The sequence below is a fragment of the Erinaceus europaeus genome, chromosome 4, assembly GCF_950295315.1.
Source record: "Erinaceus europaeus chromosome 4, mEriEur2.1, whole genome shotgun sequence".
Lineage (NCBI taxonomy): Eukaryota > Metazoa > Chordata > Mammalia > Eulipotyphla > Erinaceidae > Erinaceus > Erinaceus europaeus.
Window position 1 is genome coordinate 124,090,085 of NC_080165.1, and position 26,733 is coordinate 124,116,817.

The following is a 26,733-nucleotide window of genomic DNA, read 5'->3' on the forward strand; positions in this document are numbered from 1 at the left end:
ACTATTGATATATTTTTGAAATTCTTTCAGTAAGTGCTTAATGTATTTAGATGGTCCCTCGTTGGGTGAATAGATGTTAATAATTGTTAAGTCTTCTTGGCTGATTGATCCTCTAATCATTATGTAATGTCCTTGCCTATCTTTTATTACTTTATTTAATTTAAAATCATGGCCGATGCTCCGCTATGTTCCATCGCTGGGGAGCCAGAGACGACCCGAACTGCCCCTGCGGCTACAGACCGACTATGACCCACATAGTCAATGACTGCCACCTCTCCAGATTCAAAGGAAGTCTCGAAACTTTACATCAGGCTCAACCTGATGCTGTTGACTGGCTATGGAAGAAGGGCAAACGCTAGAAGAAGATTCCATTGGTCAGGAACCAAATCTATTACCTCCAGTTTCTGATACATGTAGAAATGTCATGGGAAAATTATGTCAATATATCTATAACCACTCACAGTAAAACTTTTTAAAAAATCATTTACATTATAAATATGAAAAAGATAGAAAACTAATAACTAATGAAAATGAGATTAACTGTAACATTCTTACTTTAAGAAATTGATCAAGTTTAAATAGCTACCATTTATGAAACCTATCACTTTCTCCCTGGTTATCAAAATACCTATTACACTAATATTTTTCAAAAGTAATTTACTCATTGTTCTATTTGCAAAACTAAATATCAATGGATAGAGATGACACAGAATTGCAGTCAGTGGCCACTATTTTTATATTCATTATCTACTACTCAAATGACTACATTATTCATGTTTGGTGATTTTATGATCATAGCTATTTTTCCTTTTTTTATATTGTAACTACTTCTTTGACCAACACAATAGTTTTTAAAAGGCCTGATAAGAAAACTATTATGCAAAAATGCTTAAAATATATTTAATATCTTTGTAGTGAAAAACATCTTGCTTTTTCAAGGGCTTATTTTCAAAGGACATAGATGTAAGGTAGAATTTGCTCCTGTTTTTCCATCTGGATGTTACTATGACAGATGATTCAGTGAAGCCCTAAATAGGGCTCCCTACCTTTTGGATAATTTGATGTTCAAGGAATCATAAGGTATTTTTTCAAATTTTCTGGGTCAACATCTCTTAAGGCATCTCTTCCCCACTGTGCTCGCTTAAGCAAAATAAATTCAGCCATTATATTGTATGGTTTCTACACAATGTATTTCCTAGAAAAACATGACAACCTGAACACAATATACAAGAAAATATGAAATAATCAAACCACACAGGAAATTGACTTCAATGCTAACTTTTAATTCTAATTCTAGCATAAATTTCTTTTTATTCTTTATTACATGATCTGGTTCTCTAAGTCTCTAATAATGACAACTAAAATGCATGTTATCTACAAGTCAAATAGAGTTTCTTCATTTCCTTTTTAACAGTAGATCACAATTTTGTCAGATAATTTAAAGTAGGGTTTTCCACAACGAATACTCAATTCTTTAAGTTTTATGCTATTAATAAATTGTGCATTTCTTCTAAAACTCAATCTCATTATTCTTTGTTGTTCTTACTATCCTTTTTTCCTACATGCACAATTTCTCTAAAGATTTGTATTTCACTTTTTTTTTTTAATTTTGCTGCCAGAGTTGTTGCTGAGCCTTGAAACCTGCAGACTCTACCATTCCCAGTAACCATTTCTTATTTTTTCTTTAAAATTTTTTTTTTAATTTTTATTTATTGGATGGAGACAGCCAGAAATCTAGATGGAAGGGGGAGATAGAAGGGTAGAGAAACAGAGAGAGACCTGCAGTATAACTTCACCACTTGCAAAGCTTTCCTCCTGCAGGTGGGGACCGGGGGCTTGAACCCACCCAGGTCTTTGCACATTGTATCGTGCACTCAACCAGGTGTGCCACAACCCTGACCTTCCTTCCTTTCTTCCTTCTGTTATTTCTCTTCTTTCTTTCTTTCTTTCTTTCTTTCTTTCTTTCTTTCTTTCTTTCTTCCTTTATTTCTCCCTTTGTTTTGTAAAGGGTGAGAGACAGAGAAATAGAAATATAAAAACCACCACTTGTGAAACTTCCTCCCTGCAGGTGGGGATGGAGGCTCGAACCTAGATCTTCATGCAATAGCAGTGTGTGTGCTCTACCTGAGGTGTCACCCCCCCCCCACCTCCAACTATCCTCTTAAGATTTTTATGTTGTTACTTCAACAGTACTACCATGGAGAGAGTCTTATGAGAGGAACCAAATTGTTCTAAAAAAAAAAAAGTCAACTGCTCAGTTCCTTGACTCTCTTAATTGGACATTGTTTAAAATAAAACATATTACTGTACTTATGCAAAATTGCACATCAGCTATTTAGATGTTCTGCCATTGGGAAAAAATATTTTTCACTTAATTATCCATACTTGTGTCTGTAGAAATACCTTGGCTTGGAGAGTTCAGGATTTGAGCCTGAGGCTCTCAATTTGATTCCCAGCGTCTATTGTACTAGAGTGGTATTCGGGCTTCTCTTTCTGTATCTCCTGTGGACCTCACTCTATAAATGTCTAATAAAATAATGAAAACCTTTCAAAAATAGACATTTTAAATCTCTTTTACGTCCCAAGTAATATTGATTAGAAATTACAGAGATGGGGGTTGGACGGTAGTGCAGCAGATTAAGTGCACATGGTGCAAAGCACAAGAACTGCTATAACGATCCCAGTTCGAGCTCTCAGTTCCCCACACGCGGTGGGCGGGGGGGGGGGGGGGGGGGGGGGGGGGGGGATTGCTTCACAAGTGGTGAAGCAGGTCTGCAGGTTTCTGTCTTCCTCTCCTCTCTCTGTCTTCCCCTACCCTCTTGATTTCTGTCTTATCCAACAACAATAGCTAACAACAATAACAATAACAACCACAACAAGAACAACAAAATGGGAAAAATAGCTTCCAGGAGCAGTGGATTCGTAGTAGTGCAGGCACTGAGCCCCAGCGATAACCCTGGAGGCAAACAAACAAACAAACAAACACAGAAAAGAAAAAGAAATCACAGAGACGTCTCATGTCCCTTCTGCCCCCATGCATTTATAGCTTGTTTCATTATAGCATCCCTCATCAGAGTGGTGCACTTACTGGAATCAATGTTCCTACTACCTTGGTACATCACAATTAGGTGAAGTTCATGGTTTACATTACTTTCTAAGCTTAGTGGTCTGCATGTGCCCGGTGTTAACTACATAATAATATACATGCATTACTTCGACATCATATGGGGAATGTGTGGTATTCGAAAAAACTCTCTGTGCTCTGCTCAATAATCCTTTCTCCCTTAAGAACTGGCCACCATTGATTTTATATTTTCTTTCTTTCTCTTCTTTTTTCTCCTCCAGGGTTATTTCTGGGGCTCGGTGCCTGCACTACGAATCCACTGCTCCTGGATGCCATCCCCCGCCCCCCATTGCCCTTGTTGCGCGTCTTGTTGTTATTGTTGTCATAGCTGTTGTTTCTGTTGGGTTGGGTAGAGAGAAATCGAGAGAGGAGGGGGATAAAGAGAGGAGGAGACAGAGATAGACACCTGCAGACCTACTTAACCACTTGTGAAGCGACTCCCCCTGCAGGTGGGGAGCTAGGCTTCCAATATGGATCCTCATGCCGGCCCTAGGGCTTTGCGCCATTTGCCCTTAGCCCACTGCGCTACTGCCTAGTCCCCTTGATTCCGTATTTTCTACATTGTTTTATCTTTTCCAAAGTTTCATTTAGCCAGACTCACAGAGTATGCAGCTTTTTCATACTGACTTCTTTTGCTTGGTAATATGCACCTACAGTTTCTCATTTTTTATGACTAGATTTGTGCAGTTATCTAGATATATCCCAGCTTATCCGTTCACTTACTGAAGGACATCTTGCTTATTTTTAAACTTTGCTAAACTGCATTAAACGTCCATGTGCATGATTTTTTAAAAGAATTTTTTAAATATTTATTTATTCCCTTTTGTTGTCCTTGTTTTTATTGTTGTAGTTATTATTGTTGTAGTTGTTGATGTCATTGTTGTTGGATAGGACAGAGAGAAATGGAGAAAGGAGGGGAAGATAGAGGGGGAGAGAAAGATAGGCACCTGCAGACCTGCTTCACAGCCTGTGAAGCGATGCCCCTGCAGGTGGGGAGCCGCAGGCACAAACCGGGATCCTCACGCAGGTCCTTGCGCTTTGCGCCACTGTGTGCTTAACCTGCTGCTCTACCGCCGGATTCCTCATGTGCATGATTTTAAAGACGTAAAATTAAAACAAAAAAACTTAAAGCACACAATTATTTAAACTTATAGAGTGCATTCATTTTTCCAGTTTTATAAGTGGCACACATATCTAACACAGAAGCTTAAAATGGAAAAAAAATCATAAGAATTCCTTGTAATTTAATCAGTGAGCACTGATATTTGGAATATTTTACTTTTTTCCATTACATTGTAGATCCACATGTATATAGCATAGACATATTTGTGCTACACTGCTAGGCTAGTGGGCTATCAGCCCAGAGCACACCTTGTCCATTTTTTTCCCATTATAGCTCTGCCTCCTCCTCCTCCTCCTCCTCCTCCTCCTCCTTCTTCTTCTTCTTCTTCTTCCTCTTCTTCTTCTTCTCCTTCTCCTTCCTCTTCTTCTTCTTCTCCTTCTCCTTCTCCTCCTTCTCCTTTCTTCCTCCTCCTCTTCTTCCTCTCCTCCTCCTCCTTCATCTTCTTCTTCTTACTCCTTCTCCTCCTCCTCCTCCTCCTCCTCCTCCTCCTCCTCCTCCTCCTCCTCCTCCTCCTTCTCCTTCTCCTCCTTCATCCTCCCTCTCCTCTTCTTCTTCTCCTTCTTCTCCTTCTCCTCCTCCTCCTTCTTCTTCTTTGCTACCAGGGTTACTTCTGGGTCTCAGTGTCTGCATGACTCAACCACTCTGGGAAGTCTTTTTATTTTCTTCTTTCAATTTGATAGAGGGAGAGAGAGAAAGAGACAAAACACTGCTTCACCACTTGTGAAGCTTCTTGTGAGGACAGAGGACTTGAACTCCTGTCTTCCCTGATGGTAATATGTGAAATTAACAGACACATGTTTTAAATAAATGATAAAAAGTTTATTTCTGAAGACTAGTTTATGTCATTAAATTTTTTCAAAATACATATGCAAAATACATATGATATATGCAAAATGCGTTGAAGAACCCTACACACTGAGCCACAGCCCTATCCACTAATTTTAAAAAGGGTTTTCCTTCATATGCATATATCACAATTAATTAAATCCATCAAGAATTTAGCCTTTTATGTTATTTATGTGATAACCAGGAGACTCTTAACTAAAGTTTATCTGCACTTGTGATTATCATAATAATTCCATGTACGTGAAATTAGAACTTCAGAAGCAAAAAGTTTTTTTAAGCTTTTGGTGTATATTCATATTGCCAAATCCCATTTTATAAAAAAACTACCAATTTATATTTCTACCAGAAACAAATAAGAAAACTGAGTTAAGTGAGTTTTAATATTAAAATTGTATTTTTGTGTAATTGTTCATTCTTCTCCTCCTTTTCCTCCTCCACCTTCTCCTCCTCCTTCTTCATCTCTCCTTCAAATCGATTTTGGAGACATATACTTTACATAGCATAACATTCAGATGTTTAAAGCATTAATTCAACTTAGTGGCTAAGGAGGTCGCTCAGTGGGTAGGGTTTTTCCTTGCATGTGAGAGACCCTGGATTGGATACCCAGCAACAAAATTAGCAGTGTTGCTCTGGTTTCTCTTTTCTCTCTCTCACTTTCTCTCTCTTATAAAATAAACCTTAGGGAGTCGGGCAGTAGAGCAGCAGAATAAGCGCACATGGCAGCAAAGTGCAAGGACAGGCATAAGGATCCTGGTTCAAGCCCCCCAGCTCCCCACCTGCAGGGTAGTTGCTTCACAAGTGGTGAAGCAGGTCTGAAGGTGTCTATCTTTCTCTCCCTCTCTCTGTCTTCCCCTCCTCTCTCCATTTCTCTCTGTCCTATCCAGCAACAACAACATCAATAACAACAACAATAATAACTACAACAACAATTAAAAAACCAAGGGCAACAAAAGAGAAAATAAATAAATGTAAAAAATGCATTATAAAAATAAATAAATAAACCTTTAAAATACAAAAACAAATTGTTATAAAATAAAGTGCACAATGTTAATATTTTTTACTAGTCTTATGACAACATTTTTAGCAACATCAATTTGAACACCTTCAGGATCCAAGAGATTATACAGAAAAATTAACAAGGCAAATTAAAGAAAGATTTTCAATTGGTTAGAAATTAATAAGCAAGTTTAGTGGGATAGCAAGATTAAAAACATAAAAATCTGATCTCACTCTTAGACAGAAGATTAGAAATAAGAACAGATAAGGGAAACACAAAGTAGAATGTTGACTAGATATTGTACCAAGATAAAAGCCTGGGGGTGGGGAGAGGGAGAGGAAGGGTGCTTTCAGATCCTGGTGCATGATAAAGGATGATGACTCAGGGTGGGGACTAAAGAACTTTGTAGAAAACTGAAAAATCTTACACATATACAACAACTGTATTTACTATAAACCATTAATCCCCCAATTAAAAAATAGATCAAATATATTTGGAACACAATAAATGAAATATTGAATAGGGAAATGTATTTACATCTAGGAATATGAGTACATTCATAATGTTCTAGGTATAACTAGAACATGAAGGTTTATTTTAATTAGTTTGAAAAGCATACAATCATTATGCTTACAGTTTTATACCTACTATAAGGAATATCATGAAACTTTAATTCACTACTCAATACTTCAAAAATATTACTAAGCCTTATTTATTAAAAATTAAACAAAAAAGAGTGCCAGAAGGTAGCTCAAGCCATAGCGTGAATACTTCACCATACTGAAGGACCCATTTCAAGTCTCCAGCCACCATGTGGAACAATGTGCAAAAGGGAAGCTCATGGTTGATAAAGGAATACTATTATGTTTCTCCTTCTCTTCTCTCTCTTTATTTCTCACCCTCTATCTATAAGAAAAGAAGAAGAAGAAGAGGAAGAAGAAGAAGAAAAAGAAAAGAAGAAGTCAGAGTCTTTTACTTTGATGAAATACACCAAATCCAGTTCATGTTCTACTTGTGCGTTCTCTTTTGATCTTGTTTTTCAACTTCTGTCTGTGAGAGAGATCATCCAATATTCATCCTTTAGTTTCTGACTTAGTTCACTTAACATGATTTCTTCAAGGTCCATCCATGATCAGCTGAAAATGGTGAAGTCACTATTTTTAATAGCTGCGTAGTACTCCATTGTGTGTGAATATACCACAAATTTCTCAGCCACTCATCTTTTGTTGGACACCTGTGTTACTACTCCCAGGTTTTGGATATTACAAATTGTGCTGCTAAGAACATAGGAATACACAAATCTTTTTGGATGGGTGTGTTGGGTTCCTTAGGATATATCCCCAGGAGAGGAATTGCAGGATCATAGGGTAGGTCCATTTCTAGCCTTCTGAGAGTTCTCCAGACTGTTCTCCACAGAGGTTGGACCAATTTATATTCCAACTAGCAGTACAGGAGTGTTTCTTTGTTCCCACAACTTCTCCAGCATTTGTTGATGCTATCTTTTCTGGTGTATGAAATTCTCATAGGGGTGAAGTGGTATCTCATTTTCTTTATTTGTATTTCTCTAACAATCAGTGATGGAGCATTTTTTTCTTTTTTTTAAAAAGAAACTTTTTCCCCTTTTTTGCCCTTGTTGTTTATCATTGTTGTTATTATTGCTGTCACTGTTGTTGGATAAGACAGAGAGAAATCAAGAGAGGAGGGGAAGACAAAGAAGGGAGAGAAAGATAAACACCTACAGATGTGCTTCACCGCCTGTGAAGTTATCCCCCCTGCAGGTAGGGAGCCTGGTGCTCTAACTGGGTCCTTGCACTTCCAGCCATTTGTGCTTAACTTGCTGCACCACCACCCAGCTCCAGGAGCAGTTTTTCATATGTTTCTCGACCTTCTTATCTCTTCTGTGGTGAATATTCTGTTCATGTTCTCTCCCTATTTATTTTCTTGTTGTTGAGTTTGGCAAACACTTTATATATTTTGGTTATTAGCCTCTTGTCTGATGTATGGCATGTAAAGATCTCACATTCTGTGAGGGGGTCTCTTTGTTTAGGTATTGGTTTCTTTTGCTGTGCAGAAGCTTTTTCATTTGATGTAGTCCCATTTATTTATTTTTGTTTTAGTCTTTTTTGTAATTGGATTTGTTTCAATGAGGATGTCTTTAAAATTTAGACAGAAAAGAGTTCTGCCAATATTTTCCACTAAGTGTTTAATAGTTTCTGCTCTAACATCCAAGTTGTTGATCCACTTAGAATTTACTTTTGTATTAGGTGAAATATAGTGGTTCAGTTTCATCCTTCTGCATGTTTCAACCCATTTTTTCCCATCACTGTTGGTTGTAGAGACTCCCTATTCCCAATTTAATGGTCTGGGCACCTTTGTCAAAGATTAGATGTCCATAGGTTCTTCTGTGCTCTAAATTCCATTCCACTGGTCAGTGTGTCTATTCATGCTCCAGTACCAAGCAGTTTTGATTACAATGGCCCTATATTAAAATTTGAGATGGAAGTGTAATGCCTCCAATTTTGTTCTTGCTTCTTAAGATTGTTTTGGCAATTCTAGGTCTTTTCTGTTTCAGATAAATATTTGTAACATTTGTTCTATTCTCCTAAAAAATGTGCTTGGGATCTTGATAGGAATAGCATTAAATTTATAGATGGCTCTGGGTAGTATATTAATTTTGATGATATTAATTCTTCCAACCCATGAATATGGAATACCTTTCCACTTCTTTGTGTCTTTTTCTATTTCCTTGAGTAGTGACTCATAAATTTTGGTATACAAGTCTTCCACCTCTTTGGTTAGGTTTATTCCTAGATATATTATTGTTTCTGTTGCTATAGTAAAAGGAATTGATTTCTGGATTTCTCCTTCTCCTTTAGTGTTGCATAAAGGAATGCCATTGACTTTTGTATGTTAATTTTATAGCCTGACACCTTATTAATTTCCAAAATCTTCCTGCTGGATTCTTTACGTTATTCTATGTATACTATCATGTCATCTGCAAATAGGGAGAGTTTAACTTCTCCTCTTCTAATCTGTACCCCTTTAATTCCTTGCTCCTGCCTGATTGCTATGGCAAGAATTTTTAACACTATGTTGAATAGTAATGGTGATAGTGGGCAGTCCTGTTTAGTACTTGATCTGAAGGGAAATGCTTCCAGGTTTTCACCATTGAGTATGATGTTGGCTGTAGGTTTACTATATATGAACTTCACTATCTTGAGCAATTTTCCATTTATTCCCATTTTTGTAGTGTTTTGATCATAAAGGGATGTTTTATTTTGTCAAAGGCTTTCTCTACATCTATTGATATAACTATGCGGTTTTTAGTTCTGCATTTATTGGATCACATTGATTGATTTACATATATTAAATCAACCATGCATCCCTGGGATACACCCCACTTGTTCATGATGATCAATCTTTTAAATATACTGCTGTATCTGGTTGGCTAGAATTTTGTTCAATATTTTAGCATTTATGTTTATCAGAGATATTGGTCTGAAGTTTTGTTTTTTGGTTGTATCACTATCTGCTTTTGGTATCAGAGTGATATTGGCTTCATAGAAGCTAGAAGGGAGTATTACTGTATCTTCAATCATTTGGAAGAGAGTTAAAGATTGAGGGATTAACTCTTCCTTAAAGGTTTTCTAGAATTCATTTGTAAAATCATCTGATCCAGGACTTTTATTCTTGGGAAGGTTTTTGATAACTATTTCAATTTCATTGGCTGTGATCGGTCTTTTCACATTTTCTACTTCCTTTTTTTTTCAATTTTGGAATTTTGTAGGCATCTAGGAACTCAACCGTTTTTTCCAGGTATTCTAGCTTGGTGGCATATAGTTAGTTATTCATAGAAGTCTTGCAGGATATGTTGAATTTTTGTGGTGTCTGTTGTGATATCTCCTCTTTCACTTACAATCGTATTTACTTGGGTCTTTTCCCTTTTTCATTTTATGAGTCTGGCTAAAAGTTTGTTCCTTTTTGTCTATTCTTCAAAGAACCAACATTTATCTTCATTGATCTTTTCTATGTTTTTTTTTTTAATTTTAAATGTTATTTATTTCTTCCCTAACTTTAGTTATTTCAGCCCTTCTGGTTGCTTTAAGGTTCCTTTTTCTTCTTCTAAGTATTTAAGGTGTTCAATCAGATTGTTTATTTGAACTTTTCCTTTTTTCCTAATGTGTGCTTGTATGGCTATGAATTTCCCTCTTAGTACTGCCTTAGCTGTGTCCCAAATATTTTGATAAATTGTGTTTTAATTTTCATAGAACTCTGAAAACATTTTTATTTCTTCCTTTATTTCCTCTTTGACCCAGTAGTTGTTAAGTGGTGTACTATTGAGTTTCCATATTTTGAAACTTTTACTAATTTTTTGTTTATTTTTAATTCCACTGTGGTCTGAGAAGATGTTTGGGATGATTTCAATGCTCTTGAATTTGCTGACACTGTCTTTGTGGCCTAACGTATGGTCTATCTTGAGAATGACCTATGTGGACTTGAATAGAATGTGTATTCCAATTTCTTGGTGTGAATGGCTCTGAAAATGTCCAGTAGTTATAGTTTATCTATCTGTTCTATTAGCTCCTTTATTTCTGTATTGATTTTCTTCCTGGACTATCTGTCAAGTTGAGAGAGTGGAGGGTTGAAGTCCCCTACTGTTACCATGTTGCCGTCAACATTGCTGTAGCTCTTTCAGTAGATGTTTGATATATTTAGATGGCTTCTCCCTGGGTGTATAGATGTTGATAATCAGTAAGTCCTCTTGATTGACTGATCCTCTGAGCACTAAGTAGTGTCTACTCCTATCTTATCTTATTTTACTTATTTTAAGGTCTATGTGTCAGATATAGCTGTTCCTGCCCTTTTTTGTGTTCCATTGGCTTGTATGATAGTTTTCCATCCTTTCACTTTTAGTCTGTGTTTGTCTTGTTGAGTTAGGTGGGTTTCCTGTGAACACCATATGCTTAAGTTGTGTTCTCTGATCCATCTTCCTACTCTGTGCCTTTTCATAGGTGAACTCAGGCCATTGTCATTTATTGATATTACAGAATGAAGATATTTTAATGCCATTATTGTAGATTTTTAGAGTGTTCTGATATATGGCATTTATGGTGATTTGATAGTTTATAGTAGAACTTCCAGTACTACTTGCAAGGCAGGCTTAGTGATAGTTGATTCCTTAAACTCTTACTTGTCTGAGAAGGTTTTTATGTTTCCATCTAGTCTGAATGACAGTCTAGCAGGATACATAAGTCTTGGTTGAAAGACTTTCTCATTGAGAACTCAATATATATCTTGCTATTCTCTTCTGGACTCTAATGTTTGTGGGGAGAAATCTGTTGCTAATCTTATGGGTTTTCCTCTGTAGTGACTCTTTGTTTTTCTCTTGTAGCCTTCAAGATCCTTTCTTTATCCTTATTCCTTTTTGTTCTAAATATGATGTGTCTTGGTGTCTTCAGGTTTGGGTTAATTCTGTTTGGGACCTTCTTGGCTTCTTAAACCTTTATGTCTTTTATGTTGTTTAGGCTAGGGAAGTTCTCTGGAAAATTGTGTGATGTGTAATCTTCTTTCAGTTTCTTGGTTGACTTACTTCCAGGTTGTTTTGACGAGTGTGTCTGACCCCATGCTTTGATAAATTGCTTAGAATTTATCCACCATAATTTTATCCCCATAATGAGCATGTTACAGGGAGAAGTAAGCACATTTTAAATGCAAATATTTTGCTGCTTGTAGTTATTCACAGGGTATACATTATGCACAGTTTCTAAAGCTGCCTTGAACAAAAAAAACAGCTGAATGCGAAGGCATTTTTGAAAATGTATTTTATTCACAGCTCTGAAAAGCAGTTGAAATCAACTGAGGGAGGATCATACATTCCTTCTACTTCAGCGACATTTTCTAAAAAAATTAATGGAGTTTTAATTTGTTTTTTAATAATGGTTTACAAGATTATAAAATTATAGTCATATAGATCTACACCACATTTACCACCAAAATTCTGTGCATATCCTCCCCCTGAAAATTACCATTATTCTCACAGAGAGGTAGGAGCTTATTTTTTTTTAATCAACTGTAGTCTCATTTATTTCATCTTCCCTTAGTTTCTCTTGCCCATGGAGTTGAGTATCTAAATGTATCTTTGATGTTAAGGTTCTGATGCACTTCATCTATGTTTCCTATGTATTGTATAGTTTCAGGTATATCTTTAAGTAGTGCTAATCTTAATTTCCTTTTTCTCCTTTTATTTGATATAGGCATAGAGATATTGAGAGGGATGGGGAGGGAGAGAAAAAGAGACAGCTGCAGACCTGCTTAACTCATGAATCTTCTCCCTACAGGTAGGGACTGGAGGCTTGAACCCTGGTCCTTGCAAATGATAACATGTGCATTCAACTGGGTGCATCAGTGCTCCTTCTTCCCATTTATTTATTTTTTAAGAATAGGAATATTTTCAATTTTATTTATTTATTTATTTACTTATTTATTATTGGATAGAGACAGAGAGAAATTGAGCAGGGTGGGTGAGACAGAGAGGGAGACACCTGTAGCCCTACTTTACCACTCATGAAGCTTCCCTCCTGCAGGTGGGGACCAGGGGCTTGAACCTGGGTCCTTGCACACTGTAATGTGTACACTTAACCAGGTGCAGGCCTTTCCCCATTTATTTATATTAAAGTGCAACTTGGTCAGCAATAGCAAGTTCAATTTCTTTCTTTCTTCTTTTTTTCTTAAAAATTACTGCCTTGTTCAATATTTGATTATTTTGAGACTGTTCCACAGGTCAAATTGTTTTCCTAGAGCTTTCTGACTAGGTATCAGAGCAGCCCTGTATGGGTTTCAACTAAATGCCTTTGGATGAAATGGAGCAGGAATAGTGGTGAGTTAGTTAATTGTATAACCCATTGTTGACTTTAGGTAGAGCTTTCAGATTCATGTCACTCAAGTTAGTTTTTATTGTCTAGTCATATGGAATTAAAAGGCTGTGTCTTGGAAGAAATCATTCTATTTTATGTAGTTGGGGATTTAGGAAAAAAATTCTGATTTCCATTATCTTGAAAATCATTTAAATCATAAGCTCTGAAATCAATTTACAATGTACAGTTACATTGGAAAATTGTACTTTCTTAATTTGAATTTAATGTAAACTGATTTTTAATTGTTTTTTATAGCCATAGGTAACAGATTTTTTTTTGGAACACTGGATGTTAAAAAGCAGCAAATATGTCAGATAAAGTACAACATAAAGGAATTACTGCAGCATATGTTGACAGTTATAAAAGAATTGCTGCTGTTTTCACCCTTCACAGGAGAATAATTTTTTTCAATATTTACCTCCCATGTGTAGTGAGGGAAACATATGGGCCTTTACATAATCATAAGCATAAACAGGTGGCTACTTGGGTACATTTAATGTGCAGGCAACATCAATACTGAACAAGGCAATCAGTGCCACATGGCTCTCAAACTCCACTAACATCCATTAGCAAAACCAAGATCATTAAAATAGAGCGAGGGTATGCTCCTCCCTCAACTGATTTCAACTACTTTTCAGAGCTGTGAATAAAACGCATTTTCAAAAATGCCTTGGCATTCGGCTGTTTCTTTTGTTCAAAGCAACTTCAGAAATCGTGTATAATGTATACCCTGTGAATAACTACAAGCAGCAAAATATTTGCATTTAAAATGTGCTTACTTCTCCCTGTAACATGCTCATTATGGGGATAAAATTATGGTGGATAAATTCTAAGCAATTTATCAAAGCATGGGGTCAGACACTCATCAAAGCAACCTGAAAGTAAGTCCCTGAAAGTTATTCAACTAAAGAGGTACCCCTGCAATTCAGTCCTATATTCAAACACTCTATTGAAGTCTGTGCCAGTTATTGTTGCGGTGACTTTTTCTCCCCCCAGTGTATGTCAACTGCTTCTTCTTTCTCTTTCTTTTTATGGAACAGGCCATTGTGAATGTGCAATTGCACTGCTTTTCACCACTGTTTTTTTTTTTTATTTCAAATAAAGAAACAAAGAGATGGGGGGCAGACTGCAATGCTGATGTTTCCTCTGCTGCCATAGCATGATCCATGAGGTACCAGAGCTGGAAACTTGGTCATTGGTATGGCAATGCAAGTCTCCTACCCTGTGAAATATCTTCCCAGCCCTCAGGTGCTGAACTGTTGATTTTACATATTTTATGTTATTTAATTTAATCAAGACTATTATAATATCTAGTTAACAATATATAATACTTCTAGATAACAATACTTCTTTTGTAATAATTCTGCAATTATGTACGGAATGAGAGAAAAAGAGAAGAAAAGTAATGTCTTTTTTCCCTTTTTTTGTTTTGTTTTGTATTTGTGCTTTTCTATGTGTCAAGGGATGTTTATTTTTGGAATAATATGAAAAATTAATTCAATGCTACATAATAGAAAATATTTTGTTACAATTTTGTTTCACTAGCCATAAGATATACATTCACACAATGGAAAACACTATGTATATATTATAACAGCTGAGAGTATGTGTAAGCACGCTCTCTGTATTAACTCAATGACATATAGATAGATGATATAACTTTCTTCATTTTATAGTAAGGAAAATTTTAATGTTTTACATTCTCAAAATTACAAAGCAAAGAGAAGACTAAGGCTAGAACTTTATAAACCTAGGTAGTCTGAATCAACAATCCATACTTTCAGCTATTCTATTTGGGATAGTTGTATGTCCATTTTCTTTGAAAATTCCTACTGCACAAAGTCACCAGGGACTAGCTAAAGTAAATGGGTAATATTTTAATGATCCTCCTATAAATCCAGTTAAAGATTTAGGGCAGGGGCCATGTGATAGCACACATTAGCATTCTCAAGGTTCAAGTCCCCTGTGTCCTCACCTGTAGGGGGCAAGCTTCATGAGCAGTGCTGCAGGTCTCTCTCTCTCTCCTTATCTCCCTCCCCTCCATTTCTCCCTGTTTTTAATAAAAAAAAATTTTTTTAAAAAGAAAGGAAAAGGAGAAGAAAGAGACAAGAAACTAAGGAAAAAAACAAAAGCTGCCAAGGGCAGTGGTATCATTGTGCAGACACTAGCCCCAGCAATGACCTTCATGGCAATAAAGAAAAAAAAAATTATCTCCATCACCTATAGCCATACCTATATAGGGAGAGTGCTAGATTTGCAGAACTTAAGACCCATGGCCGGTCTTTCCAGTTAAAGCCCATGGAGGTTCTTTACAGTTTGGAAACAAAGTTTGCTCACTGTTAAGTGAATATAAATGATCCTTATGTTTTAATATCACCTCATCTATAATAGAATCAAATTGTCTATAGTAGCCATGAGTGGTCATTTGTTGATGTTATTGTCAGGGCTGTACAACTCTAGGAGGACTCTTTCAAATAGGAAGAGAGAGACAGAAAAAGAGTCAGACCATAGTACATGAAAATTTCCTATTGGCTTGATCAATATTATGATCATTTAGCTCCTAAAATATAGTTTTTCTGAAAGATAAGTAAAAATATTTCCCCAGATAGAATTATCATAATTTTTGTAAAAATAAAAAAGCAGATAAAAATAGTAATAAACATAAAAACTGATCAGTCTTATATTTTAGTTTATCCTGAAATTAAAGTTTAATTTGCATATGTAATATATGTTAGTTTATTGCATAAAGTTATATTATATATACTTAAAATGTATTATACATACATTATATAATATTTACATATATCCCAGTATTTATGCATATGTGTGTACATATAATATATGATTTTCTCTGGCTTAAATGCTATATTCAGTGACTGCTTATTAGAAGAGTTTTTGAATTGCAATTTTATATGGAGAAATATTAATCAAATGCTTTTTTTCCTGTATTGTGTCATTTAGTATGCTAAACTGTGTACTTCATCTTTCTCTAAGGAAAACACACAGAGATTCATAGATAAATTTTTCTGGCAATAGAGACATTTTACAAGACAGCTCTGGTGTGTGTGATTAACTTGAAATAATGGCAGCCCTTAGGGCTTCCGGCTTTTCCTACTTCATAACATTTCAGATCTGTTATTACCTTAGGTGAACCCAATTCCCCCCAAAAAGAAGATGCTGAATTAATTCTCCAGTGACTTATGTCATTAATACAGCTAGGATAGAAATAAAACTGTATGTCTTTGCCATTTATGAGATTTAGGTATGTTTTTTTCCTTATTTCACAAAACTGCTGAGTTTTCTACAATCTGATAATGATTGTGAAGTCGAGTCTTAGAAATAAATCATCTTCACAGAGAGAAAAATGAGATTAAATGTAAATGCACTGTCCCCTCCCCAAATTCATTTACTGTGGAAAATTTAAGAATACCATTTTATTGGATTCCCCCTGATACAAAGGAGAATAAAATAAGAAGTTCCTCCAAAGTGAATGTTTCTTTTTTTTTTTTAATTTTTATTTATACAAAGGAAACACTGACAAAACCATAGGACAAGAAGGGTACAACTCCACACAATACCTACTACCAAAACTCAGTATCCCCTCCCCTCCCTTGATAGTTTTCCTATTCTTTAACCCTCTGGGAGTATGGACCCAGGGTCATTATGGGATGCAGAAGGTGGAAGGTCTGTCTGGCTTCTCTAATTGCTTCCCTGCTGAACATGGAGGTTGACAGGTCGATCCCTACTCCCAGCCTGCCTCCCTCTTTCCCTAGTGGGGCGGGGCTCTAGGGAAACAGGGGCTCCAGGACACAATGGTGGGGTCCTCTACCCAGGGAGGTCCGTTTGCCATCATGGTAGCATCTGGAACCTGGTGGCTTAAAAAAACAGTTAACATATAGAACCAAACAAACTGTTGACCAAAGTGAATGTTTCTTTGCCCACTGCCTTCGAGCACACCATACATGAGCATCATTCAATTTCTAAAGCTTTCTAAGACAGACTGCACATGTTCTCTCACTTATTTATTTTTTTTGCCAGGGTTAGATCATTTCCCATTTTTATAGGAAGTCCTAATCTAAACATAACTGAAAACTTATATTTATTTTGCTTGATCGAGGATTAATAACTGAACGATATTGAGGGGTTGTTAATTTACAGGATTGTTGTTCTTTCCACACTTACCCAAGAGAGACGTTAGCATCTCTCATCTTCCACCAAGTCATAATCCTGTTTGGCCATCAGGACTTAGATCCTCAGCCTCCCCTTAGTCCCACAACCCCATCTTTTTTTTTTTTTTTTGCAAACATTTTATTAAAAATAATAATAATAATGGTTTACAGAGCAATTGCTGACACATGGGTACAGTGCCTCTTATCTCCCAGTTGTATGTGTCTTTGCACCACCTACTCAAGTTTTTTCTCCATAATTATGCACTCAGTACCAGATGCTAGCTCCTCCTTACCTCCCCTAGAGTCTTTATGTTGCCACAATAAACCATACCCACTTCAGGTTTCATTAATATTTTCCTTTTCTTTTGTTTCTTGGTTTCTACATAAGAGTGAGACCATCTACTCTGTATTTTTCTCCTTCTGACTGATATCACTTCACATGATTCCTTCAAGTTCCATCCAAACTATTAGACAAAGGAAATGATTTCATTATTTTCTACTGCTGATCAGTATTCCATTGGGTTCTATGACTTTCTTAGCCACTGGTCTGTTGTTGGGCATTGGGTTTGTTGCCATGTCTCAGTTATTAGTAATTGTGCTATTAACATGGATGGTATATAGATCTTTTTGGACCAACATGTTTATGTTTTTTTGGAAAGAATCATAGAAGAATAATTGCTGGGTCATAGGGTAGGTATACTTTTAATTTTCTGAGTAATTTCCAGAGTGTTTTCACAGGGGTTGGATGAACCTATATCCCCACCAGTGTAGAAGTATTCCTTTACACCACACTTGTCACAGCATGTTGTTTGTTTCATTTCTAGTGTATGACATTCTCATAGAACTGAAGTGGTATCTCACTGGTGTCTTGATTTGCATCTTTCTAATAATCAGTGACTTTGACTATTTTTTTCATAAATTTATGTTAAAAATTTGCCAACTCACCTGCATGGGGAAACTTCACAAGTGGTGAAGCAGTGCTGCAGGTCTCTCTCAATTTCTCTCTGTCTCTATCCAAAGTAAATAAAAATATCACACACACACACACACACACACACACACACACACACACACACACACACACATATATATATTTACCTCCAGGGTCATCACTGAGTTTCAGTGCCAGCACTATGAATCCATTGCTCCTGGAGGCCACTCACCTCCCCCCCCCCCTGATTTTATTGGATAGGACAGAGAGAAATTGAGAGAGGAGATTGGAGAAAGACAACTGCAGACCTGCTTCACTGTTTGTGAAGCCCCTCCTCCTGTCCCCCCTCCCCCCAGGTGGAGAGCTAGGGGCTCCAATCCAGATTCTTGCAATGGTCTTTGAGCAATGTATTATGTGCATTTAACCAGGTGAGCTACCACTCAGCCCCATAGACATTTTTACCAAGAAAAATTATGTGAAGCACTAACTTATACTGTGATTTATTAAGATTACTTCTCTGAGAATCATAGACAAAGAAATTTGGAGATTTTTTTCATTATATTTCTGTTTTATGATCACAATGGAGTTAAAACTTCTGGAACATTCTAAATTAGTTGGAAATGTATATATGTTTTTAATTGTGGCAAAATATGCATAACATAAAGCTTGTCATTTAGAAGTGCAAAACTAGTGTCCTTAACAACATTTACAATGTTATGCAACCATTGTCACTACCTTCTTCCATGTACGTAGTTACATAATAATTAGCCACAAAACAATATTCTTCTGGAATCTTTTAATTTTTGTGTGTCCAGATAGTACATGTACGTAAAATAATGATAAAATACATTTTTTCTTATTTTGAAATTTAAAATAAGATCTTGAGAGATTAAATTCTTCAAGCTCACATATGTAGTCTTTCATCTGTACTGTAAATCAAATTCCATGTTCTATTTCTTGTTTTCCTCTTTTGTAAATAAAATATTAATTTACATACTTTTGGTTAGAGACAAAAAGTGAGGCGGAAAAGGGGCGCAGAGGCGGAGAGAAAGAGAGATACCTGCAGTACTGCATAACCTTTCTTTTGTTTTTTTAATTTATTTTATTTTTGACCTCTGCCTAAGGTGAGTCAGGCATTCTACTGTCTGAAAGCATGACACAGGTGAAAGGAAATGGTGATTTGATGCTCACTAGATCTTTGCCAGACAGACTTTGTTACTAATGCTGCTATGTCTCTGGGCAAGATGATGAACTCCCCACCATTTTACAAAGTCAGAATTTATTTCAGGACTGGTAAAATAGCTCTCACTATGCAAGTGAGCTTACTTTGTCAGGGAGCACTACCCAGTGTTAAATGTAGCCCCCTTTGTGCTAAGGGCAGCTCTGGTACTGTGTTATCTCTATCACTGCCTCTCTTTCTATTTGGAAAAATAAAACAGTCAGCTTGTAGTGGTGAAACCCCAGGGATGACAAGAAGTAAAACAGCAACAAAACAGAAAACAAACCATAATTTATTTCTATTTAAAAATGCTCAAGAAGTAGTATGCATGTTCAAAGGTGTCCAGGTTTAGTATAAGATGTAAATCATTATTTGTGGGTTCTGCTGTGGCTAATATTTCTAGCTGATATAGTCCATACAATTCTATTTCTATGGAGCACATATGTAGTAAAAAGATTTCAACTATAAGTTGAGGAAGATCTGATTTTTGATATTTGCCTGGTCCCCTCTTACTTGGATAATTTGGTTAGTTATTTAATCCTTTTAAGCCTCAATGTTCACATCTGGAAGCAGGAGTCACAGAATTTATATAGGGGAAGACAGCATAATGGTTATGCAAAGAGACTTTCTTGCCTGAGGCTTCGAAGTCCCAGGTTCAATCCCCAATACCACCATAAGTCAGGGCTAAACAGTACTGTAGTTAAAAAAAAAAAAGGAAAAGAAAGAAAAGATAAAATTTATATAAAGTGTTCTACTTATGACATGAACGTATGAGTACAAAACCCATTACCAGGGAGTCGGGTGGTAGTGCAGCGGGTTAAGTGCAAGTGGCATAAAGCTCTAGGACCGGCTTGAGGATCCCGTTCGAGCCCCCGACTCCCCACCTGCAGGGGAGTCGCTTTACAGGTGGTGACGCAGGTCTGCAGGTGTCTGTCCTTCTCTCCCCATCTCTGTCTTCCCGTCCTTTCTCCATTTCTCTCTGTCCTAACAACGACGACATCAATAACAACAATAGTAGCTACAACAATAAAACAACAAGGGTAACAAAAGGGAATAAATAAATAAATATTATAAAAAGAATGATAACAAATGCACTCTCTAGGGTGCACCACCACCCGGCCTCTTCATGTTCTATTTCAAGGTATTTTCATGTGGTTTCCTGGATCTTATGCTATGGTTATATGCAGACAATATACAAAAATTTTACAATGCAGAGTTTCAGCAATCAAGCTGACATCTCTGATGTCTTTTTTCTTCTCTCAAATTTGGTCATTACTTCTAAAGGCTCCACTTGCTTGCTTTACAACTCTCCTAGTCTCTGATATTTTTGTGAGAATGTTCATTTTAAGAAATCTGTTTAATTCATACAAATCTATTTCCAGGTCTTTTTAAGATTGTGGCTGATAAAACTCCTTATCTTACTATGGAAGAAATTACAAGGACCATCCATATAGGACCAAGTAGACTAGGGCACCCTTGTTTTCATCATGAGAAGGATATAAAAGTAGAGAATCTCATCGTGGAGCAGGGTGAGGAAATTATGGTCAACTCAGTTGAAGAGATCAATGGTGAGAAAATGGTGAACTGTGGCGTGATAAGGAATCATCAAAACCATTCATTTACTTTGCCTCTGTCACAAAAAGGAGAATTCTATGAGTGTGAAGATGAACATATTTATACCCTAAAAGAGATTGTTGAATGGAAGATTCCCAAGAACAGAACACGAACTGTACAACTTACAGATTTTTCAGCTAAGTGGGACTCAGCAAATCCATTCCCAAAAAGCTTTAATGGTGCTCTTATTCTCAAGCCTATTTATGAAATTCATGGCGTACTAAAACGTAAGTATCCATGGGAAATGATACACGATGGGTACAAGCATTGGGTGGCTATGGAGAAAGAAAGTTTTAGTTTTAAGAATTCATGTTATTGGGGTTAGGTGGTGGTGCACCTGGTTTTTTTTTTCCAGTTTTATGGGGGGGTTGTTCATGGTTTGCAGTGCAGCCATTGATACATGGGTAAAATTTCTCATCTCCATGTGAAATGTCTCTGCAGAACACTCTCAGCCACACCTAGATCATTTCACATCATCATACACCAGCACTCTAAGGCTACATTCAGCCTCTTCCTCTCTCTCTCTCCTTCCCCAGAGTCCTTTGCTTGTTGCAACGCACCATGCCCAATTAATGTTTCACTTTGTGTTCTTCTTTGTTCCTATTTATTAATACCTGCCTATAATATAATATCATTAGGTATTTGTCCTTCTCTTTTTGACTTATCTCACTTAACATGATGGATGTCTTCAAGTTTCACCCAAGATGATGCAAAGGAGATGAGTCCATCATTTTTAACAACTGGTGATGGGAATGGTGTTTATGTACATGCCTATTAATTTGTAATCATATAAGTCACTATTTAATTAATGTGAGAGGGGAAAAGTTGATTGAATGTCTCAAACTTTTTAATGCACAGACCATAGGCTGAGTCTTTGATATGTTGACTCTCTTAAAAGTTTAGACCAGGGAGAACAGAAGCAACTGGTGGCACAGCTATATGCAAACAATGTCAACAACTGAGTAGTATTCCATTACACACACACACACACACACACAAACACACACACACACTTTTTTTTTAGCCACTCATCTGTAGTTGGGCATCTTGGTTGGTTCCAAGTTTTGACTATTACAAATTGTGTTTCTATGTATACAGAGATCTTTATTACAGGTATTTTTGGTGCCTTTTGGATAATCTCCAGAAAAAAAATTACTGGATAATAGGATAGGTTCATTTTTTGTTTTCTGAGAAATTTTCAAACTGTTTTTTTCACAAGAGTTGGTCCAATTGATACTCCAATTAGTGAATAAGTGTCCCTTTTACCCCATACCCTCTCCAAGATTTGTTGTTGTCCTTTCTATTTTATGATATTCTTGTGGGTAGAAAGTGAAATTATAGATTTGAGATGTTTCAGTGCTATTGTTTTATGGGGGTCTTGCATGTTCTTATATGTGTATTTTTGCTTTTATGGGTCCCTTTAGAACTTCCTGTAGAGCTGGTGTGGTTGTAGTTGATTCCTTCAGTTATTCCTGTTCTGAGAATGTCTTTATTTCTCCATCCAATTTGAATGACAGTCTGGTGGGACCGAGCAATCTTGAGTGAAAACCTTTCTCCTATAGCACTCTATAGATACCTGCCATTGTCTTCTGGCAAAGCACACACGTTATCATGCTGGATAACCAGGGCTCAAGCCCCTGAGCTCTACTAGTAGGATAAAAGATTCATGAGCATTCAGCCTGCATGTGTCTCTTCTTTCCTCTGTCTCACTTTCTCTAATCCCTTCATTCTCTCTGAACAACAGAAATAAAAATAAAAATGCCGAACGGCCACCAGGAAAAGTGGAGCTGTCCAGGCACTTAGCCTCAGCAATAATGCTAGTGGTTAAAAAAAAAATCTGTTCTTAATTTGTTCACTGAGACTTCTGAGGGTTTAATATGATTCTATAAATAAGGAAACCACACATCTGCTGCAACAACATTGAATCACAACACGTAAAAGTTATGTATTGGGGGCCAGGTGGTGGTGCATTTGGTTGAGAGCACGTTACAGTGAGCAAGGACCTGTTTTTGAGCCCCTGGCCCCCACCTGCAGGGGGAAAGCTTCACAAACGGTGAAGCCGGGCTGCAGGTGTCTCTCTGTCTCTTTCCCTCTTTATCACCCCCTTCGCTCTCGATTTCTGTATGTCTCTATCTACATAAATAAAGACAATTAAAAAGAAAGTTATGTGTTGCTGCCTAAATTTAAAGTCCTACAGCTATTAGATATAAACAGATTAAAATGCTAATTCACTTTTATCACTACCAGTAAAACATGATAAAAAAGAGCTACATTTTTAATAGAGCATGCCTGCTTAAAAAGGCTTTCTTATATGGAGATAGACAATAAAGGATGTAAATTTTTCACAATGTGTCCCTTACTCCTATTTAGCCTCTTCTTTACTATTTTATTTAGCTGTATATCAGTAGTTATAAATCTTGTTTATTAACTAGAAAGTGACTTAAGGGAAAACAATATGGCAAATTAGCTAATTGGTTATGCATAACTTGTGTTTTAGTGGGCAGTCTTTATAAAATTACTTATATTCTAAAACTGTAACAATCAGAGAAAGTTTTGTTATTCTATGGGAATTAATACCTAGCCTTTTAAGTTAGGAGAAATAAGAGGAGCAAGTATGGAGCAAAGAGCTTTGAGACTGTAGTCAAATGTCTTGGATTATCACTCTGGGTCAATATATTATTCAGTGGTGGTGTTATGTGAATGACATAGAGTCTTTCTGAAAAGGGCATGATAATATCTCTTTTACTTACCTTTCTGAATTTGTTTTAAGAAATAAGATACTATGAGGAACTACAAATAATATCATTGAGAACTTAAAGCAGTACATAAAAATACTAAATTCAAGGGTTCCCTCTGGGAATTTTAAATTCTATTTATCTCTACTCCTAATAAACTTACTGGTTTATGAAATTATAAGACAATTGATGTGAAGCACTGGGTTGATTTTTAAGTGCACGCCACATTTTGTTATACACTATTATTTAACCAGAAATTTATCAGTTCTTCTGAACTAGCTGTATAGGTGAGGTATTGTCATTAAACAGTGATTTACAATACTACAAAACTGAGGTCACAACTGGATTTATTTTTAGTTTGGCTAAAAAAAAGTGAGGTCAATGTAACAACTCTGTGGTAAATCATTATTTCCCCAAACATGAAGTGAATTAAAGAATTTTTTCACATTAGTATTTTATTAGTTATCACAATATGTGAAATCAAAGTTGATAATTATTTTAGCAAATAGTGGATAACATTTATTTACTTATTTTAATATTTTTATTTTATTTAATATTGTTGGATAGAGACAGAGAGGAATTGAGAGGAGAGAGGAGATAAAAAGGGAAAGAGACAGAGAAATACCTGTAGCCCTGCTTCACCACTTGTGAAGCTTTCCACCTTCAAGTGGGGTCCAGAGGCTTGAATCTGGGTCTTTGCACACTGTAATGTGTGTGTTAAACCAGGTGCACCACCGCCTAGCCTTATTTATTTTTTAAATTGTGTTAATTTTCTAATATTCGTGATACCCCATTCTTACACAGTTGCTAAAGATCAGTCCAGGAATAAAAGGCTTCAAGATTAAGAAAAACTGTGGCCAGGTGGTGGCGCACCTGGTTGAGTGCACATATTACAATGCACAAGGACCAAGGTTCAAGCCCCTGGTCCCCACCTGCAGGGGGAAAGCTCTGCTAGTGGTGAAACAGGGCTGCAGGTGTCTTTCTGTCTCTCTTACACACTATCTCCACCTCCCTCTCAATTTCTGGCTGCTTCTGCCAAATAAATAAATAAATTAATTAATTAATTAAATTAAAAATAAAACGATTAAGAAAAACTGCTTTCAGGAAAATATTTGAAGAAGGGGGTTGGGCGGTGGTGCACTTGGTTAAACGTACATAGTGCAAAGTGCAAGGATCCTCCACACAAGGATCTGGGTTCAAACTCCTAGCTCTCCACCTGCAGGGAGGGGGGGGGCATCTCTTCATAAGTGGTGAAGCAGGTCTGCAGGTGCCTCTCCCTCTCCCCATCTCCTCTTCCCTCTCAATTTCTCTCTGTACTATCCACTAAAATGAAATATATATATATATATATATATATATATATATATATATATATATATATATATATATATATATCCTCCAGGAGCAGTGGATTTGTAGTGCAGGCATTGAGCCCCAGCAATGACTTTGGGGAACAAAGAAAAAAAAAGAAAAAGATGAAAGAATAAATAGGACAGATTCAGGCAAAGAAGGAGAGAAAGCAACACTGAAGGGAATGGAAAAAGCAGGTAAGAAATATATCAGAGATTCAGAGAAGCTGATCTGAGAAAAGAGTGCAAACAGGTTCAGACAAAAAATAGAACATAATAAATGTTAGAAATGGATTCTGATGTGTAAGCACTTGAAATATGCTAAGGGGTTAATACTGGTCCAGATGACAGAAACAGAAAATTTTATAAGGAGAGCTATAGTTAGAGAAGTGCTGTGAGGTCACAATATACTAAGGTTTTGTGCAATATTAATATCAGAAGGACAGACAGAGCAAAATAGTTGGTTTTAATAGGTATTTGGAAAGCGTAGTCAGGAGCTGGGTGGTGACTCATCTGGTTGAGTGCACATGTTACAACGCCCAAAGACCAAAGTTCAAGCCCCTTGGTCCCCACCTGCAGGGGGAAAACTTTGCTAGTGGTGAAACAAGGCTGCCGGTGTCTCTCTGCTTCTCTCTCACACTGTCTTCCCCTTCCTCTCAATTTCTGTCTGTCTCTACCCAATAAATAGATAAATAAATAAATAAAGATGATAAGAAATTTAAAAAAGGAAGAAAGTACAATCAGATAGGATTTGGAGTTCTACTGAAAGAGAAAAGTCAACCCGACTCCCAGGCATCCAATTTGAGCTGCTGGTTGTATGGTGGTGCTATTAATTCAATATGGATATTGACAAATTAGTGGGGGACTTTTACAGAATTATTTAGCTGAGGTTAAAATAATGGTTTCCTGCTAACCAAAATGCCAGATGAAGTTTTTACTTGAAATAAAACCCTTTGTGAAAAGATTTTAAAAATCCACATGAACGTGGACAAAACGTAATTTTCATCTAAGACAAAACAAAATTTTTAAAACTGAATCAAGCGTTGAGGATAGTTAGTATAATGATTATGCAAAGATATTCTCATGCCTGAGGCTTTAAGATCCCTGATTTAATTTCCCTGTACCACCATAAAGCAGAGTTGATCGATGTTCTGGTAAATAAATAAACAACAACAACAAATAAAAAAACCCGAGGTAGTTATTTCCAGTTTCTTCAAAGAACTAGAAGTATTTTTATCTAAACATGTATTTATTCAGCATTAGTTTACAGTATTATAAGATTTATAACTTACATGTATATACAACTTACTGTACCCATTTCCAAAGTTCTTATAAAATTGCCTCCTTGTTACACATCTTGAGAGGCTGAATGATTTGATAAATGAATAAATGTGTACATTTATTCTTTTTTCCCCTCTCTTTTACTTTATGTTCAAGTGAAAACGTTAGAGTACTTACTATAATTACTTATATTTTAAGGAAAAGAAATACCTGCTTGGAATTCACACATTAACTATTCAAGATTCTGCTTTTAGTTAGCCCAAGACATGTTGGGTGTTTCTTCATTGTTTTGCAATTCATGACTTCTCTGATATGAAATGGTATGATGTATGCTGCATACAGGAATACCTACAATGAATCCTTGCAATTTGGCAATAGTTGTCACATTCAGATCCTCAAGTCTATGCTATCATTCAAAAGGAAATTCCTTT

General features: G+C 36.4%; 1 protein-coding gene across 1 annotated transcript in view; it reads left to right on the plus strand.

Moving 5' to 3' along the window:
- Nucleotides 1–26,733, plus strand: part of THEMIS (thymocyte selection associated) — a 183,144-nt gene that overhangs the window by 67,980 nt on the left and 88,431 nt on the right. Inside the window, exon 3 of the mRNA XM_007524998.2 lies at nucleotides 20,706–21,164. Within this exon, the coding sequence (XP_007525060.2) occupies nucleotides 20,706–21,164 (459 nt within the window). The remainder of the gene's footprint in view (nucleotides 1–20,705; nucleotides 21,165–26,733) is intronic.